The sequence below is a fragment of the Plectropomus leopardus genome, chromosome 24, assembly GCF_008729295.1.
Source record: "Plectropomus leopardus isolate mb chromosome 24, YSFRI_Pleo_2.0, whole genome shotgun sequence".
Classification (NCBI taxonomy): Eukaryota; Metazoa; Chordata; class Actinopteri; order Perciformes; family Serranidae; genus Plectropomus; species Plectropomus leopardus.
In genome coordinates this window covers 9,523,903-9,541,769 of record NC_056486.1, presented here as the reverse complement: position 1 = coordinate 9,541,769, position 17,867 = coordinate 9,523,903, and the positions used below count along the sequence as shown (strand labels likewise).

The window sequence follows — 17,867 nt, the reverse complement described above, 5'->3', positions numbered from 1 at the left end:
ACTAGTTGGAAAATAGTATGGACTTTTGTTTTAAGTGGCAAAATCTAACTAAATATATTCAATCAAGTACAAGTATTGGCAGATTGTTAGACCTGCGACCTTTTGTAATTATTATGCACTGTTTGTTATTTATGAGAGGGGAGGGGCTGGTGCTAGAGGGCGGAGGCAAGTAATTTCGTAAAGCAATGGGGAGGGACTTGTGAATTTTATTTTGGCTTAAAGGAGGGGCAAACAACTTTAAATGATTTTATATTTAGTTTACTTCCAATTTTCAAAGAAACATAATTTCCAAACCCACTGTTCTGCAGATTTTGAAGGAGTGTTTTCTTTAGGGTTTTTTTCTCTTAATTTTTTTTTGGCAATTTTGTGTTTATTTATATATATATATATATATATATATATATATATATATATATATATAAATATATATATATATATATATTTTTTTTTTATTTTTTTTTTTTTGATGAGTGATGATAGTGATGTTTTTTTCTAGAAACACAGTTTAAATATTTTCTTGTAAGATATCTGGCCATATTTGATTTTCTTCTAAATTTTTTGGTGATTTGTAAAGAACAAAAAGAAAAAAAGAATTTCTTTTTCTTGAAACCTTTTTTTTTTCTTTTAAATTTTTTGTTTAATTTTTAAAGTAAACGTGCCTTCCAAACCCACAGAGCCATCAAGTAGAAATGGCCAAAATTACACCATTTATCCCAGAAACTGTTAAATCAGAAATTATGGTTGGTTCTTGAACACATCATGTGGGATTAACCCTTCATGCATCTTCCAAGTCACCCAGGGAGGCTCAAGGTAACATATTTGTAGCTTTGGGGAACATAAAAAAAAAAACCCAATAAACAGCCACCCCCTACCCTAGATATGTTTCAATCTGGGCCGAATGATGCCACTGCTTAAAGAAGTACAAAAAACTGCAGTATAAAGGAGTACACACTCAGTTTTCTCCACTGCATCCTGAGTTCAAACAGCACTGTGCAAGTTATTTGAAAAAAAGCATCCTCCGCAGTAATTAAAAGGCAGGACTGTCATACCAGTATGCGAACCCAAGCCTGCAAATGTGCTCACATGCCTCCAGGCACACATCATTTGAGCGAGTGATTTCTGAGAGAAAGCAGATCTTCATGCACAGAGCTTGTTTTCTTTGTAGTGTCCTTCATTTGAAGTCGCAGGATTGTGAAAGCCAACCTTCCATATGACAGCAAAAAAACCTAATATTGCAGCTCATGAGGGGGGAAACCTTCAGACTGAAAAGGCTCGTGTCGTGGCAGCAGGTTGAGACGAGTACACAGAGGCACAGCTGTGTGTATAATGCTTTTGAATATGGCAGAGCTGGGAGGGTGGGTGATGAACCACATTAATCACATACACACACTCACACAAAAAGCTTGTAATATATCCTGCAAATGCCACGTCTGCTTGTTTCAGAGTAAGCATGCTGGATGTAAAATGATCACGCTGGATCATGAATGGCGGCAATGTAGAAAATAATAAATGCTGGCTCTTAAATCACCTCCATTCGACCCCCACGCAAACACACGTCAGTCTTACTTCATATATTCTAATGACCTCCCACTCAGACAGTAATTAATTCAGTCGTTGGATCACCGTGGCTCACGATCCTGTTTCCGTCATTCACACTTCCTGTCTTTCGGTACATTTTCAGTCCATCAGGTCCTGAACTGCTTTGTCTTCCTGTTTAAGGGGCGACCCACTGATGGAGTATTGCACTTCCATTTAAGTTTTAGGATTCATGATAAAGCTCCAAAAATGCACTCTTACTCTTACTGAACCGACCTTAACTTAAACTTTTGTGTTGGTTTTGTTATATAGTCTTTCAGTATATTGTCGTTATTGATTTGTGTTCATGACTCCGTGTGTGCACTATGTATAGGTACATGCGTATATGTGCATGCCTGTATGCGTATGCATGGATGTGTGTACAGATGACATAATCATGTAATTGACATAAAATTGAGAACCATTCAGGGGCTGGAGTGTCCAGCTTCTTGTTTTTTTGTGTTTTTCAATGCCAAGATGACGAAGATGACATCGTCAGGGTGATTTTCTCAGATTTTCAGGGCATTGAGAGGTGAAGTCCCTTGTCTCTGGTGTCCCCCATGGGATCCTTTTTTGTAAACAAAGTTTTGAAAAAGTGGAGTGGTTAATGGTGAGAGACAAATAATTGTTTGATTTCATTGAATTGTTGACACAAATTATACATATGCTCTTCAAAACATCATCGTGGTGAAACGTCAGTCATTCAGATTATTAAAAGTCAGATGGATCAATGATTCAGTCACAGCGCTTATGAAGAAACTGGCTTTACAAAGTCCTTCACAGGGTAAAATTAAAAGATCACTAACAGGAAGATTAATAAAAATAAAGATGAAATTAATCACAGAAAAACATGTAATTTATGGCACAATTCAAACAGGATCAAAAATGATACTGTCCATATTATTTTCCAAAACATGGTGGTCCACCACAAGAGGGACGTAAACCTTTCCAAAGTCGTCCTGATTTAGAATAAACTTAATATTGTGTGTGAAAATGGAATGCCCCTTTAAATCTGAAGACATCATTTCAATCAAATTAACTTGCAAACATCTCTCAGATTTCAGTCTTTATCTCCTCTACAGTTGCAGTTAATGATCAGTTATAATATTCTTCTTGATGAACAACTTGAACAATTAACAGAATTTTTGACTCTTTCAATTTTCTTTGGATCAGCAAATAGTTTAAGCCGAAATCTTCAGTTTAAAGTAAAATGGTGTAAGTGTTTAAATAAATTTCCACTGAAATCCAATAACTTTTTTCCTAATCTGTCCACCAGTTTTTGTTTGAATCTCCTCATGGGTACTCGAGATATCATAGCATATGACAAACTGGCCAACAGATGGGCAAAAACTTTCATGATAAAGACAAAAAAAGAACTGAAACAGGTTTGCTGCTATTTATGTCATCAAATTTGAAAGGCAACTAAACCTGGTCCAAACTCCTCAATCGTGTCGTGCTTTTATAAGAATTGTGCAATTTTTCAGGCTGTGTCATAGATTGGTCTGTCGTATTCAGCCAGTTTGCAGCCTACAGTGTTGGATTCAGATGGTCAGCCATGTGGGCTGATTCGCTGCCTCAGTCAGCCTGGACATCGAAAACCAAATCAGGCATGTCCGCTATTAACAGAGTTGAATGTGACATAGTTGTTACATAGCAGCATCGAGTAGCTGCTTGTTACCATGTAATTTTTTGTATTATGTACCCAGAAACCTCACTTTGAATCCATTTGTAGTCGTAATCTTGATTCAAGAAAGATTCAATCGGATGTGATATTTAAAATGCATAAATGTGATAATAATGTGCTGGCTGGGTTTATTAGAGCAAGACCCAAGGTCCCCGTTCATTACAGTAATCTTTTTTTAAATTTTTATTTCCCCAGACGCTCCACAGGTATTGATTGCTCCTTTTAAAAACCGACAAGTGCTTCTCCAGTTCTCTGAGCGCATAATAAATCGTCTGTCTTGGCGCTTTTAAACCTGCCTTTGAAGGTATAAATAGAGGCTGTTGGTTGAGGTGGTGTGCTTTGAGGTTATTTCATGAAAGGTTTCATTATAGTGATTTTTTTTTCATCTAGGAAAAGGTTAAAAAAATACCCAGATAACAGGACCAGACTTAATCGTTTCTTTTCAGGTCATCTTTTATTATCAGAGGACACTTACGACTTCTTAACAACTTTAAATATACCAGTGCCAAAGCTATTTTTCTTGTAACCAGTTTCATGTGTTTTTGTTCTTGATTATTTCACTTAATGTGTTTCTTAAAGACTCTTTCTTACAGGCTTATCTGAGCAAGTGACTCTCCTCTCTGTTATTTTTGCCGGCACTCAGGGAATTGCTGCTGATTTCTGGCTCCACAAACTTTAACATCCTGCATTAGCAGCTTCTAAAGTGTGTGTCGATGTGTGTGTTTGCAGGCGGCAGTAAAGCTCAGTGTGAAGGCTGTATCGAGTATTGCTGTGATGGGTCGCCGCAGTTCTGCTGCTCCTACTACGCCTACGTGGGGGACGTCCTCTCGTGAGTTAACGCACGCACACAAGTAAATTAAGACAACCGACTCATTATCTGCACACATGCCGAGAGGTTTGTGCAGTTTTGGTGATGGCAGTAAGATCAAATGAAAGAGAGCAAGTAACACCAGCTGTCTTTTCACATGCCAGAAGAGGGTCTGACCTTTAACCTCTGTTTGCCTTGATCCAGCACAGCTGCTGTAACACTTTCACCTAGTTCTCACACTTCTCATTCCTTTAAAGGGGACCTTTTATACTTATTAGGGCAATGTAAACTTGTTTGGTGATATAAATTTCTCTTTAATTTCATACCATTAGTTTTTCTCATGCAAACATTAGGGAAACGTGTAATCTTTGTTTCAGATTTTGATAATTACTAATAATTATTATAATAATTATTTGGATCATATTCTTGCTGTATCATGTCAGTAAAAAGTTCTGAGAATCATTCCCTAGTTGCAATTGCACTACTATATGTAGCTACATGCTAACATCAAACATGTAATCGTGGTTGGTTATGTTGGTAATTTCTCCCAGATTTCGGATCTTTTTTTTTTTTTTTTTTTTTTTTTTTTTACAACATGTACAGCTGTTTCAAGAGGCTTTTGTGATTTTTCAATGTAGAGTGTTTTTAATCATAAAAGTATGTAAACATGTTGAAGTAGAAACCTTAAATACAAGTAGTAACCTGAAAGCATAATAGATGAAGCACAGTTTGTTAACAAAAGTATAAATGATTTGTGTGTATAATTATACTTCTCTGTGCTACCTTAAATGACTCGGGGAAAAGTCAGTTTGCTGCTCTTGAGAGCAGCCGGTGCTGATTCTAACATGTTGACTAATGCTGACTATGAAGACGTAACCAACCTGTTAATGATGAGTGTTTTTTCTACTTTACGGTGCCAATTCACAGACTCCTCTGCAGCGAACACACCACACACACCAATGCTCACACGCTCTGTCACACACTTCACATCACACTGCCGAGTTACATCAGATGCTGCACTCCATCTCCATGGCAGCAACTTAGAAGTAGCATGTCTGTTTGAGACAGCTGCCTCCTCTCACACTTGGGTGGCTCACTGTGTGTGTGTGTGTGTGTGTTTTGCAGGGGCACTGCCATCTCGGGTATCGTGTTCGGCGTGGTGTTCCTGATGGGGGCGGTGGCTGCCTTGTTCCTGTGTGTATGTATGTGCATGAAGAACGGGCGGGGTGCTCGGGTCGGCGTGTTCAGCACCTCCTACATCAACACTGTGACCCAGGGCTACCCAGGTGGGTCGACAAGACACACACACTTTTGAACAAAAGAGATGAGCCAGACAGATTTTTCACAACAATTTAATACTAATGAATAAATGTTGACACCAGCCAAAAGACTTTTCAAAATTAAAGTTTTTCACTAGTGGCGTACCTTAATGCACAAATAAAAAATGTAGTAATGCTAATAAAGATTTTGATGCAAGTTATAAATATTAAGACATAGTGCCAACATATCAATCACACATGCACTTTTAAAGAAAATTCACCAGCCAAATCAATTTTTCAAATCAAAACTTGACACTAATTATTTGTCTGTGAACCTTAAAAAATTAGAAATTGTGAAGTTTTCAGCCCAGGCTGATTTGGCGACACCTGTAGTTACCGTGGTAATAAATGAGCTTTAACACTGCAGATCAGAGCGCTAAGGGCAGCAAAGCAAACTGTTGTTAATAATGAAGTCAGTCAATAATTTACCTTGTTCCACTTTAAATGCGGCTGACTTTCGAATGTGTTGTCACTGCCCCAAGTGTGCTATAAATAATCTAAAGGTTTGTATACTCCGGTAGTGCTCCTAATGAGTAGTCCAGCTCAAAAATCTAGTTTTGACAGTAAATGATTTAGTTGTGGCAGGCCTCCAAAAATAAATAAATGTGTAAGGAACTCTAACCCCTGTATCTGCAGTGTTTCCCACAGAATTGGAATCTAGGTGTGGCGGTAATGACAGCACAACAAATTTGGTATCATAACGACGATGCATCAGAAATTGTACCAACTTATCACACCCACCAGCCACAAGAACTTTCCACAAAAAGTCGAGTTTTTACTTTATTATAATTTGTTACTCATCTATGAAATACTACAAAATAATGTAATATACTGTATGACTAACCAGACAGTGGTTCCAAGTTATTTAACAGTGTGTGCATGATGAGTAAGTAGAGTGGATCATATCACATTGTGCCACAGTGACACCTCATCTCCTGTCCTCAGGCGACCATTATGAAAAGAAAACAGCAGAATAGTGGTATGATGTTACAGGATCCACTTTGGCCTCGAGCACCATTGCTGACAGTAACACAAAAAGAGCTGATTCTTTTCAGAACATAAAAGCTTCAGACGTAACCGTGAGCTCAGTTCAAGCAGTTTACACACATAAATACACCCAAACTTCCCGTAAGCATGTTTTTCTTCCCTCTGCTCTCACTGCTTCACGTCTGTTACACCCTGTTCCTGTTTAAAAGGGAGCAAATGGGTGACAATGTTCCCACATTGTACTCACAGGTACATCAGAGTCTGTACTTGGTGACACTCTGCAGGCCCGGGAATATTCAGTTTTTTCTGGGGCTCATCATTTATTCATCACGTTGCATTCTCCTCTGTGTTTCGCCTTCATGCTACGCTGGACCGCCGCTCTTTGCTCTGCCCTGCAGCTCTGATCATGTTTCATAAACATGGTGCTCCAACACACAAAGCCATGCAATATGAAAGCGTTTGTATGTAGCTACAGTGACATGAGTCATTTTCTGTGTCTTCCTGCTCAACTACCACAGATGAGTTTAACTGACCCGGTGATTAGTGCTTAAATTATTTACTGGTCCTACTTTACATAATAACCTTAAAGCTACAGTAAGCAACTTTTTTTAACATAACTTTCTGCATTGTTAACTGAAACTGTCATTTCACCCTCACAGCAGTGCATGAGACAGATAATCTATGAAAAATCATGTTCCACTGCCTCCCAATGACATTTGCAAGAATCCACCAATGAGAGGCAGAAGGAGTCTCTCACACAGTGTCAGTCACTGCTCATGCACAGCAGTGTACATGGAAAAGAAAAAGGCTCTGATTTAGTGTTTTCATTAAGGCGTGGCAGATTTTTGCAAAAGCAAGAAGGAGCAATACGAAAAACTAAATACATAGAACAAAGACATTTTTTTTACAGGTTATGTTAAAGACCTAAGACTTTTATCATGCATTCATTTCACATGCAACAGCTCTTTTGGACACTCCTGCAGTCAGTGTGCCAATGATACGCTCCGTCAAAACTTGTGACATCTGTTTGCATTGTGCTGCAATCAAACTGCACACTTTCGAGTGTCCTTTTACTGTGACCATCACATGGCATCCTGACATGCTACACCTGTCAGGCGGTTGGATTATCTTGGAAAAGTGCTCAATAGCACAGATTTTACCAAGTTTATGATCAAAATCTGACAGAAATATATTTACTGCATTAAAAAAGTCTTACATCTTTTACTAAAATCTGTGAAAATGGGAGGAAAAACAAATGTTGCATTTAAATCTTTGTGTTATGTTTATAAAATATGTATTGAGACGCTTTTTTCTCATTTTACAAAGTCTCATACTGAGCTTCGCCACAGTTTCACAGACATTTTAGAATAAAGCTCCCCCGTGACATGATAGACTGAGTTATTCTCATATAGCGCCATAAATTGATGCTTTGCTGATGCAACTCTTTAGTTTGAAGTTTACGAACTCCATTCATCTTTTGTTTCATCTCTGCTGCTTTGATGTTTTAGTGAATAATGTAAGTTCCCCTGATGATGCATTGTGGTCAATAAAAGGACTTTTTTGCGGCCTTAGTTTTGATCTTCATCAGGTTCAGTCAAAGTCCTTCACTCAGACGGTGCTGTTTGTCGGGTTAGCCACCAGAGGGCGCAACTGTCTTGTTAAAATCATGTAAAATGGGGACAGGAAATGCTTTTGACCTGACTGTTGAACTTTTTCTTCCTTGAACTCAGGTCCTCCTCCTCCATACACCTACGACTACGAGATGTACCCTCCATCGTTGCACCCCCCGCCTTACACTCCGACTCAGCCTCGGCCGGCCAACTACTCCCCCCCTCCTCCGTACCCTGGCTGCACCCGCAAGTGAATCTCTTTTTAATACATTTCTGGCCTTTAATGGAGGTTAAAGACAATTTTAGGGGCCTACAAAAAACTCAAAAAGGGTTATCCAGTGCAATATTGTGCAGCAGGCCAGAATTCCCTGCAAGGTGTAAATGTCACAGCTGGAGTCTGGACCAAATGGCGGCGCAATGAATAATAATTTAGCACAATGTTGGTCCGAACACTCCACATTCTGATAGCCTTAAATGTTAGCCGCGCCTTCAGCTGGTCCTTTTTCCCTGCTAATAACTGATATCCTTATCCGTGGCTGGCTGTGCACATCAAAGACAGCATGGTGCTTTGATGAAGGTGAAGACTACCTTTGTCAGCATGGAGGGGAACCTGACATCAGTGGAGGAGGAAAAAAGTCTTTCCAGGACACGGTGGAGATTGCTTTTATAGAAAGTTACAAAAAAAATTTTGATTTATGTCAGTGAGTGAGGTGGAAGTTGATGATTAAAGCTGTTTTACACAAGTCAGGTCTGGACCTGTCAAGTGTAGACCCAAATATTTGAACATAATGCAGAATTATACTGACTTTAATGGCAACTTGAAAGGACTGGGTTGTTGGTAATGAGCTGTTTCTATTGCTGCACCAGGCCAAATATTGGGGGTTTTAAAGTGTTCAAATTACCTCAATACCAGCTAAAATATACAATCAGAAACAATCACAAAGCTAAAAAAAACTATTGGGGGAAATACTTCAACAGTGAGGTGACAAAGTAACCAAGTAAACACTGTTTACATAAATAAGTATTTAAATGTACCAAATTAACACCAAAAACTAAAACGAGGCAATACAAAAGCACATGGTCCAACTGCAAACAATAAGAAACCAAACAAATGACGACTTCAAACCAAAAACCAGGTAAGACAAAACGGCAGTGGCAACTGAGTCTTTCTGTCGCCCTCATGGTTGCTCAGCTCATTGAAGCTCTCTCTACAGCAGGAACCTAAAAACATAAAAAACAGGAGCGGGTAGCACAGCTGCAACAGTATTTGACTCTGGGATAGAAAAACTCACCACCTACCACTGGCTACATTTGACACAATGTGCGAGGAAAACTGAACGAGGGGTCACATCATGTCCAGCTGAAAATCTGAATTTTTTTTTCTCTGAGGATCATGAATTCATCATTAGCAGTGTACACTACATGATACAATCTGACAAGTTGGTCTTACTTAAAATAATCTTTTAAACGGATTGCCTTGAAAAAGTAAATATATGTATTAAATCTTAATTTATATTTATTTATTTGTATCCAATTGCTACATTTAATTAAAATTTCGGAGTATTTACTTTACATTATTATTACATTATTACATTTTGTGAATTTGTTGCAACTTAAAAATGAAAAGTGACAGCAACCTAAGTCAACCAAGTTAGTCTGATTTAACTTAAAAAAAATAATAACATGTTATACATTTTAAGTTAACTAAAACTTATATTAACATTTTTCAAGGCAATCCGTTTCCTAGTGGGGTTTTTTGTAAAATAAACTCAACTAAATTTAATGGTGAAATTAAGGATGTAATTGAAATTGACTTGACCTCACTGTGCTATACCTAATACATGTGATGGATGACTGTGAATGATGGAAAGGATTTTCCTAATGATTGATTTTTAAGACTTTTTTTCTGTTTCAGTGGCTGTATTGTAAATTAAATATGTGATTAAAGCATTTTTAAGGGATGAACAATGATGTCAACCCTTCATTTCTACATAGAAATCATCAATAATAGGTAAGAATTTGTAGTTGCCCTTAAGTGTTTTAGTGTGTTTAGTGTGTCTTAGTCTTTTATTGTGGTTTTCTATATGAAAAAATATTTAGTGGTGGGATGTGTGTTTTTAAGATATAATTGAGAAATATGAGAGCTTTGGGGATTTTTTTCCTTTATTTTCTTCCTGTTTAAAAAAATAGTAATAATTTTGAGCTTTTGGGGTGTTTCTGAGCCCATTGTAAAGGGTAATTTGGAGCTTTTTAGATGTTTCTTTTTTCTTTTCTTTTTTTTATAATACTGAGGGGTTTTTTTCCCTTGTAAAATAATCAAGTTAAATTTTTTTTTTTTTCTAACATGCCTCAGTAACGCCCCCTATAGTGTCAACGAGGCAACCCTCTCACCTGCATGTATGAAATCTGGTAGACTTGTCGATCATGTCCAGACATACAAAAAAAAAAACTCCTTGGTTCATTTTATGCATTTTATGGCACATTGCAATTAGTATTAAGATAGAGCTATAACTGCTCTTTTTTTAACCCAATAAAACCTGGACAAACTGGCTGATCTCTTTGAAAAATAAAATAAGAAGGCAATGAGCAACAAAAGAAGAAAATACATTAAAAAAAAACAAGTAGATTGCATAAAAAATAGCAAATGAATAAATAAAACCAAATATGCAGGTTTAACTAAATATATATTTTAAAAAATATATCATAATGATATATTATAGGTCCCAAGCACCCAACAATTCAAGGACCCTCTTGGAATGCAAAGAATTATTATTTTTCTGCCAAATAAATTACATTTTTTTAAGTTGCAACATGCCCAAAAACTCACAAAAATTGGTATGCATGTCCGGCCTGGCGAAAAATTTTGTATTTTGGTGGTTTTGGATACGGATGTGGCAAAATGGCTCCACATTGGCTTCTAGGCTGTTTCGTTGCATCGTAACTAGACGCACAAAAAAGCATCTTGGACCCATCCCCCAAACTCAACAGTAAGTCAGACATTTTGAATTTTTGCGAACTCGTCCCACAGGATTAATCCAATCGACTGCGTATTTAGTGTGTCCAATTTTAACCCCTTGGTGATGAAAGGTTCTCAAAGGTCCGTGCAAAACTTTAATGGTTTTCCCATCAAATTTTGATGTTTCCCGATTAAACAGGAAATTGTCATAACTTTGGTGTACATTGTCTGATCTGCCTGAAACTTCATAGGTTTTATGAGGGTTGTGCCCTGAACACATCTGCGTGATAATATTTACTTGTTGTATTACATATTAGTAAGAAAAGCCTTAAGACCTTGATGATTGCTGATGATTGACTGAACTGGTAGCAGGTATGCCTGAGTGCAGGCGGGAAAGACTCTGTAAGAAGAGACAAAAGACACTGACTTTGTGGTAGGTTAGGCCTGCCAACGATGAGGCTAGTTTGGTAGGTTTAGTGGTTTCTGCATTAGGAGGGAAGGCACAAACACCTCCTATAGATAGCCAGGGCAGGGTATAGTTAGTGCCGCCATTGCTCCATTGTAGTACCATAGAAGCTCCATCGAAGCAGTTTTGAAGCCCACTGAGGCCCTGTCCAGGCAGCACCAACGCCAGCTGAAGCCCTGCTGAAGCAGCAGGAAGCTCGCTTTGAAGCGCAGCCAAAGCAATGCTGAAAGCTAAGCCAACACTGGCGTGTCCAACGAACCATTTCCCCGGGGAGTTGGACGGCGCCTCAAGCTCAGATCCCAGGGTGTGTCTCACCGATTGGGCGAGTTAAGTACCATCTGACTTAACTTTATACTTCTTATCATTTTATTGGGGGGTATTTTAAGAATTGTTAACTTTAATAATTTGGGCGGGGGCTTCACAGGGAATGTGACACAATGTGATAGTGTGATTTGATGGTGTAATTTGCAGTGCCTCTGCTAGAGGGTGTTAGCGTGCAGTCATTAGGTGTGCCATAAAATTAGAGTTTATCTCAGTCAGTGCTTAATTCTCTGCAGTAGCCTCTTTGCCCTGTTTCATGAATTGTATACTGTGTGTGTGTGTGTGTGTGTGTGTGTGTGTGTAATTTGCAGTGCCTCTGCTGTGTAGGGTGTGTGGTGTGCAGTGTCATTAGGTGTGCCATAAAATTAGAGTTTATCTCAGTCAGTGCTTAATTTCTGCAGTAGCCTCTTTGCCCTGTTTTATGAATTGTATACTGTGTGTGTGTGTGTGTGTGTGTGTGTGTAATAATATATATATAATTATATATATATGTTTTTTTTTCATTTACTAGTACATATTGTGGTATTAAAGTATTAAAACTAAATACTTTAATACCACAATATGTACTAATAAGTACATTTTCCTGCTCATACTAACTTTTGCATCACTAAAATATTCAATTCAGGACTTTTACTCGTAAAATAGTATTTTAAGAAGGTTGTATTAGTAATTTCACTTTCGTAAACGATGTGAATACTCCGGATAACAATAAACTTATCACGTTATAGAGTGAAATTGATACGTATTTTTTTATTCTGAGGGGCAGCGATACGCTTCCGTAGACTTCCACCACTGCAGAAAGAAAACGTGTGTGAGTGACAGACTGTGCGCGCATCCCCCGCGTGTGTGCGCGCGCGCGTTAATCCCACTCGGCTGCGGTCAGGTGATCCGGCGCTCAGCAGCTGTGCAGCCTCTCTCGCAGTCAGACAACGGGAGTCACCGGCGCTGAGCACAACTCCGTTTCCCACCCGACGACGCTAACGTGAAACCGCTCGGTGAAACGCTGCCTTTCGGAGCGTCGTGTCAGCGAAACGACATGGGGGACCGAGTAGCTTTACTGCTGCTGGCCGTAGCGGCTTCGGCTCTGGCTGCCGAGGTAGGAAAAATCGTGTTTTGTGTGAGGTTTTGCAGTATTTCCACCATATTGTTGCTGTCAGCTGCGTCAGGCTAGCTAACGTTAGCTACAAGGAGACCGGAAGCTGGGTGGTTGGACCTTCAGAGCTAAAGCTTGGAATATTTTTGAGTGTAAGATTTTAATCAAAGAAATTAGAGGTAGTCCAAATGAAATAGTTAAATCGTATCTAACATAATTATTAACAGTAGAAGGTTTAGTATATGGATTTAATCCACAAAAGAATAATTCTACAATTGTTATTTTACAAATGTCCAGTGGGGTTTTTCAAGGTGAAATGTTTTGTCAAACGCTGTCTTTACGGCAATAATTGGTGCAACTAACGCAATCCTCAGTGAAATGATTGAAATGTACAATATTCTTTCAACTCTTGAATGTAGGTTATGTTAAACATGTTACACATATTCTATATTCCTATTGTTCCTTTTATTCATGTATGTGGCTGTTTACTGTAGCATCACTTATTTTTTATATTTCTAACATAACATAGTGATTTTATAACTTGTATTGTAGCAAAAGGCACATAGCTTTATATTTTGTACACACTTAGCACATTATACAAAGGATTTTTATTGGCTAAATTTAAATATGGACATACTAATGCTAATTGTTATTATTTCTCTAATTTTATTCTATATTTTTACACAGTGGTGCCAATTGTTTATTATATATTTTTTACACACTTAGCACATTATACACTTATATTTTTGAAAATTAACACACTAATGCCAATAGTTTTGTCTCCCACTGTATTTCTGTTTTTGACATACTTGTACTATAGTCTGATAATCTGCTGCTGCGTGACAACTTGATACCCACAAACAGCTAAGTCATAGGCCTATGGATGTCGTTACGCGAAAATTAATATTGTTAAGGTAAAAAAAAAAAAAGTTATTTTAATGTTCTTTAACATATTTTTAATCAGATTGGTAATTTACGCACATTTGCTCATAGTTTTATATTGAAGGATGTAACCGGAAGTATCTTATTAAAGTCTAGCTAGCTTGTTACTGAGTAGAAACACTTCTGCATTTTAAATCAAAGACCACACATTGATTGATATAACGTAATGCAAACATTTGGCCATTTTCTGATTGTTTGTCGTTGTATTTGTGATTTACCTCACTGGATATATAGACATTTAACGCGTCGTTATGTTTAAATGTCCACGTTTCGATGCTCCGTGGTGCTTCTCTCTAAGTCTCCCTGTAATCGTGTAATAACTGGTTTATTGAGCCTGTGTGACAATGGAGAGGCTGTCCGTCACCTTTTTTGTTGTAAAAAAAAAAGGCTGATTATTATGTTTCATTTTGTGTTAAACCGAGAGGCAAGTCGCTTTTGTGTTTGTTATAAAATGTTAGAAACAAGTTGTCAAACGACGTGCCCTCCAAAACACTGCGCATAATGTTTCTGTCGGTATGAAACGCGTATTTACTGGACACTTTTGCCGATTGAATCACATTTAAACTTGTTAAATTACGCGGAATTGATGAAAAGCGTATTGTCTCATTTTCCATATCCCGAGGGCTAATTTTAAGGGAGTGGGCGTGTTTTGGGACTGAAAAATAAGTCAATAAGGAGCCTTGTTCAGTCGTAATGAAGACTTGACGCCAGATTTTGTCTCTTTTGAAGTGAACGAGCCCGTGAAGATGACACTTTTACCAAAAAACAATCATAATTATCACCCTCGCTCATATTTCAGTCAGATGGAGAGAATAGAGAAGTAAGATGGCGGCGGTGCACTGCAGCATTTATCGAGGGTCGGGAAACTGGGAAGCCAACAGGAGCTTTGGCAATCATTGTTGCATTTCAACCTCGTTTCTAATATGTCGTAGAGTTATTAATGTCAGCAGTCTAATTGAATAAAGGCTTAAGGGCGTTATTGAAAACTGTCCTCCCCTTGGACCGTTCCTAAATCCCTTGCTCATCCATTTTTCAAGCGTCCTTGCCAAGAATATCGCTTTCTGAATATACACTGCAAAAAAATATCTATTTTTAACACGTCATTTACTTGATTTTCTGCTTATGTGTCGCGAAAATGTGAATCAAAAACGCAAAACTGGCATGTCACGATCATGTCATGTCAGAGGTGTAATTTCCTTGATACCATGTAGCATTTAGGGACTGTTGTTTATTTATCAGAGGAGATGTGTAACTGTGATTGAACACGTTAGATACTTGAAGTCATCATTTGTAGTTGTTGATAATATGTAGCAGTTAGGGACTGTTCTTTATTTATGGCAGGAAATGATAGCTGTGTCATTTACCTGATATTGTGCTTATGTGTCACGAAAATGTAAATCAGAAATGCAAAACTGGTATGTCATGATTGTCAGTTGTGTAATTTCCTCTATCATGTAACCTTTAGGGGAGATGGGTAGCTGTGATTTAACATGTTATTTACACTATGATGTGCGAATGTGTCTCAAATGTAACTTTAAATTGCAAAATTGAAAGTCATCATTTTTAGTTGTGTAATTACCCTGGTACCATGTAGCATTTAGGGAATGTTCTTTATTTTTCAGGAGGGGTTGGTAGCTGTGGTGTGACTTTGTTTTTCTGTGTTTTTTGCTTTTACCATCCTCAAAACTTACCATTTGATATTTGAAAGTTAAAAGTGGAAGATGGACTGGAGTTGAAAAAATCTTTGGTTTTTCACTCTTGTCCTGCATGTATGTTAATGCCTACAAACAGTTAATTTTTTGGCAAATTTAAATGAGATGTAGATTACAGAAATCTTGATAAAATATCACTATTTTAAGCTTACATTGAGTCATGTTTTTTTTTCTTCTGACAGAAGTGTTCGTCCCGCATAATGTGTCCAAGAACCATCAGAAATGTGAAAATCCAAAGATAAATTCGGTTTTCACAGTTTCTGACGATGATAAATGCTGTACTTTTGGCGTTTTTTAACGAAAACATACCTTCCAAACTCGCTGATGGGAAAATGCAAAGATGGAAAATCCACTGATCATTTCTGTTTTTTTACCATTCCCATTAATGTTAGAATTTTGGTGAATTTTAAAGTAAACATGCTTTCCAAATCCGCTGGTGGTAACATCCAAAAATAATTTATGTTTTTACAGTTTGGGTTATGATGGATGGTGTAATGCTCCAGATCATTTGTTATGCCTCACGCAACAGTCCCTCATGCTTTGGTTCCCCTTTTTTCAAGGTACAATTTGTTTCTGGAAATTACCCAAAACACATCGGGGATATCCCCAACTAACATGTTTCCACCCTTTTTTGGTGAGGGATTTTAAGACTTCAGTTGAGATGTGAATAAACAGCGTGGTCTCATTGTGAGAGAAATGACACATTCCTGTAACCACCAGCCGCCTCAGGGATTCACAGTCATTGTGGTTAAGGAGCAGCTGCAGTTCAATGTTGCCTTTCGAATCTCTGGTTGTAACAATTCTAGACGTGATAAATGTGTTTCTTGTAACATATCGATAGTGCCAAACAATGGCAATTATACTTAGTTGAGGCCGATTGTTTGTGCTGTGGTCATTTCTGGTCAGAGTGTTTTTTCTGCAGATGAATCAGGTGAATGTGGCAGCTGACCTCCTGCTCGTAGCCTATAATCAGCGGACATGAAATGAATACTTTTGGCTTCTCATCAAGCGAAGAAGTGGCTTTGTTGGTAAGCTTTTGCTTAGCTTACTTAAGGAGTCCTTTATTTACATTATAAAAATCAAAGGCAGGAGTAATGAAATGAGATAAGGGAAGTTGTTTCAAATTTCAAGAGTAACATAAGCAAGATTATATCAGATTTGAAAATGAGCTGTTGCAAGTTTTTGATCTTGTTAGGGCTTGTTTATAGCCTCCATGACTGCCCTATACAAACACTCACACAGCTATGGGGAAGCTGCTTTTTTCCTGACGGGCCCGCGGTGCGGAGCGTGGGAGTTGGATGCCAGCCTTTGTGTATTTGTGAATCCTTGGGAAATGGCTCTTGGATGGGTGCAGGCAGTCTGTTTGTGTGCATACTGCAGTCTTTCAGCCTGGGGCGGACCAGCCCTCTCCCCTTATTAGTGAGTTTAATGCCATTATGCCTGTTGGCGCTGCCAGTGTTTCTCTCTGGCACCTTTTTTCGCTGCTCAAGCTGCAGTTTCAGTTCTTTGAAGAAGAAAATCCACCTGACACTAAGATATTTCCTTTTGCTTTGCATTTCCTTATTTCGCTTTTTATCGTGCCCACTTTTGACTGCGCTGCCTATACTTCTGCTTCCACTTCTAATTAACATTTTGCAGAGGAAGCGTTTGAACTTCCTTAACCTGCACTGTTAATTATTTCCAGGATTTTACAACTAATATTTTACAGTAAATTACTGTAAAAAAGACTGTGATTTATTGTGAAACGTATGCAAATAGTTATCCGTTATTTATTGTAAATGTGCAGTCAAACATTTTACTGTTTTTGATTTTTTAAAAATCATTTTTACAGTAATTTATTGTGAAATATTACAGCTACATCCTGTAAAAACCTGAAACTAGTCCCATTATCTTATCTATATCACGGTATCATTTTTACATTCATTTGTGAAATTTACAGTCAATTTAAATAATCACAACATCTTAATATTTATATCACTGTCATTTTTAGTCATATATTGTGAAATTTACAGTTACATCCTGTAAAGTCCTGGAAATAATCAAAGTATTTTCATATCTGTATGTCAGTTATTTATTGTGAAGTATTCAAGTTACATCCTGTAAAATAATCACAGCATCCCTGTACACTGTATTTAATTTTTTTTTTCCCCAGGATTTTCAGGATGTAACTGTAATAATCTACAATAAAGTAATATAAATATGATACAGTAACTCACTGTAAAAGTAATACAACTAGTATCCAGTAAATTATTATAAATGTACATCAAACATTTTACAGTGTAGGGGCTCCAGTATGCTTGAAGATGTAAAAGCAGCAGCAAAAGTGTGAACTTTTACGCTTCAGAAACCTGTTAATCAAAATGCAACGTGACTTCTAGACGTGCTAAATCAGGT

General features: G+C 37.7%; 2 protein-coding genes across 2 annotated transcripts in view; both read left to right on the top strand.

Moving 5' to 3' along the window:
- Window positions 1-9,404, top strand: part of cyyr1 (cysteine/tyrosine-rich 1) — a 10,388-nt gene extending 984 nt beyond the window's left edge. The window contains exons 2-4 of the mRNA XM_042513224.1: window positions 3,989-4,088; window positions 5,193-5,353; window positions 8,104-9,404. Of these exons, the coding sequence (XP_042369158.1) occupies window positions 3,989-4,088; window positions 5,193-5,353; window positions 8,104-8,237 (395 nt within the window). The 3' untranslated portion in view covers window positions 8,238-9,404. The remainder of the gene's footprint in view (window positions 1-3,988; window positions 4,089-5,192; window positions 5,354-8,103) is intronic.
- A 3,254-nt stretch (window positions 9,405-12,658) lies between these two features.
- appa (amyloid beta (A4) precursor protein a) overlaps window positions 12,659-17,867 on the top strand; it is a 46,806-nt gene continuing 41,597 nt past the window's right edge. The window contains 1 exon segment of the mRNA XM_042513407.1: window positions 12,659-12,822. Within this exon segment, the coding sequence (XP_042369341.1) occupies window positions 12,763-12,822 (60 nt within the window). The 5' untranslated portion in view covers window positions 12,659-12,762.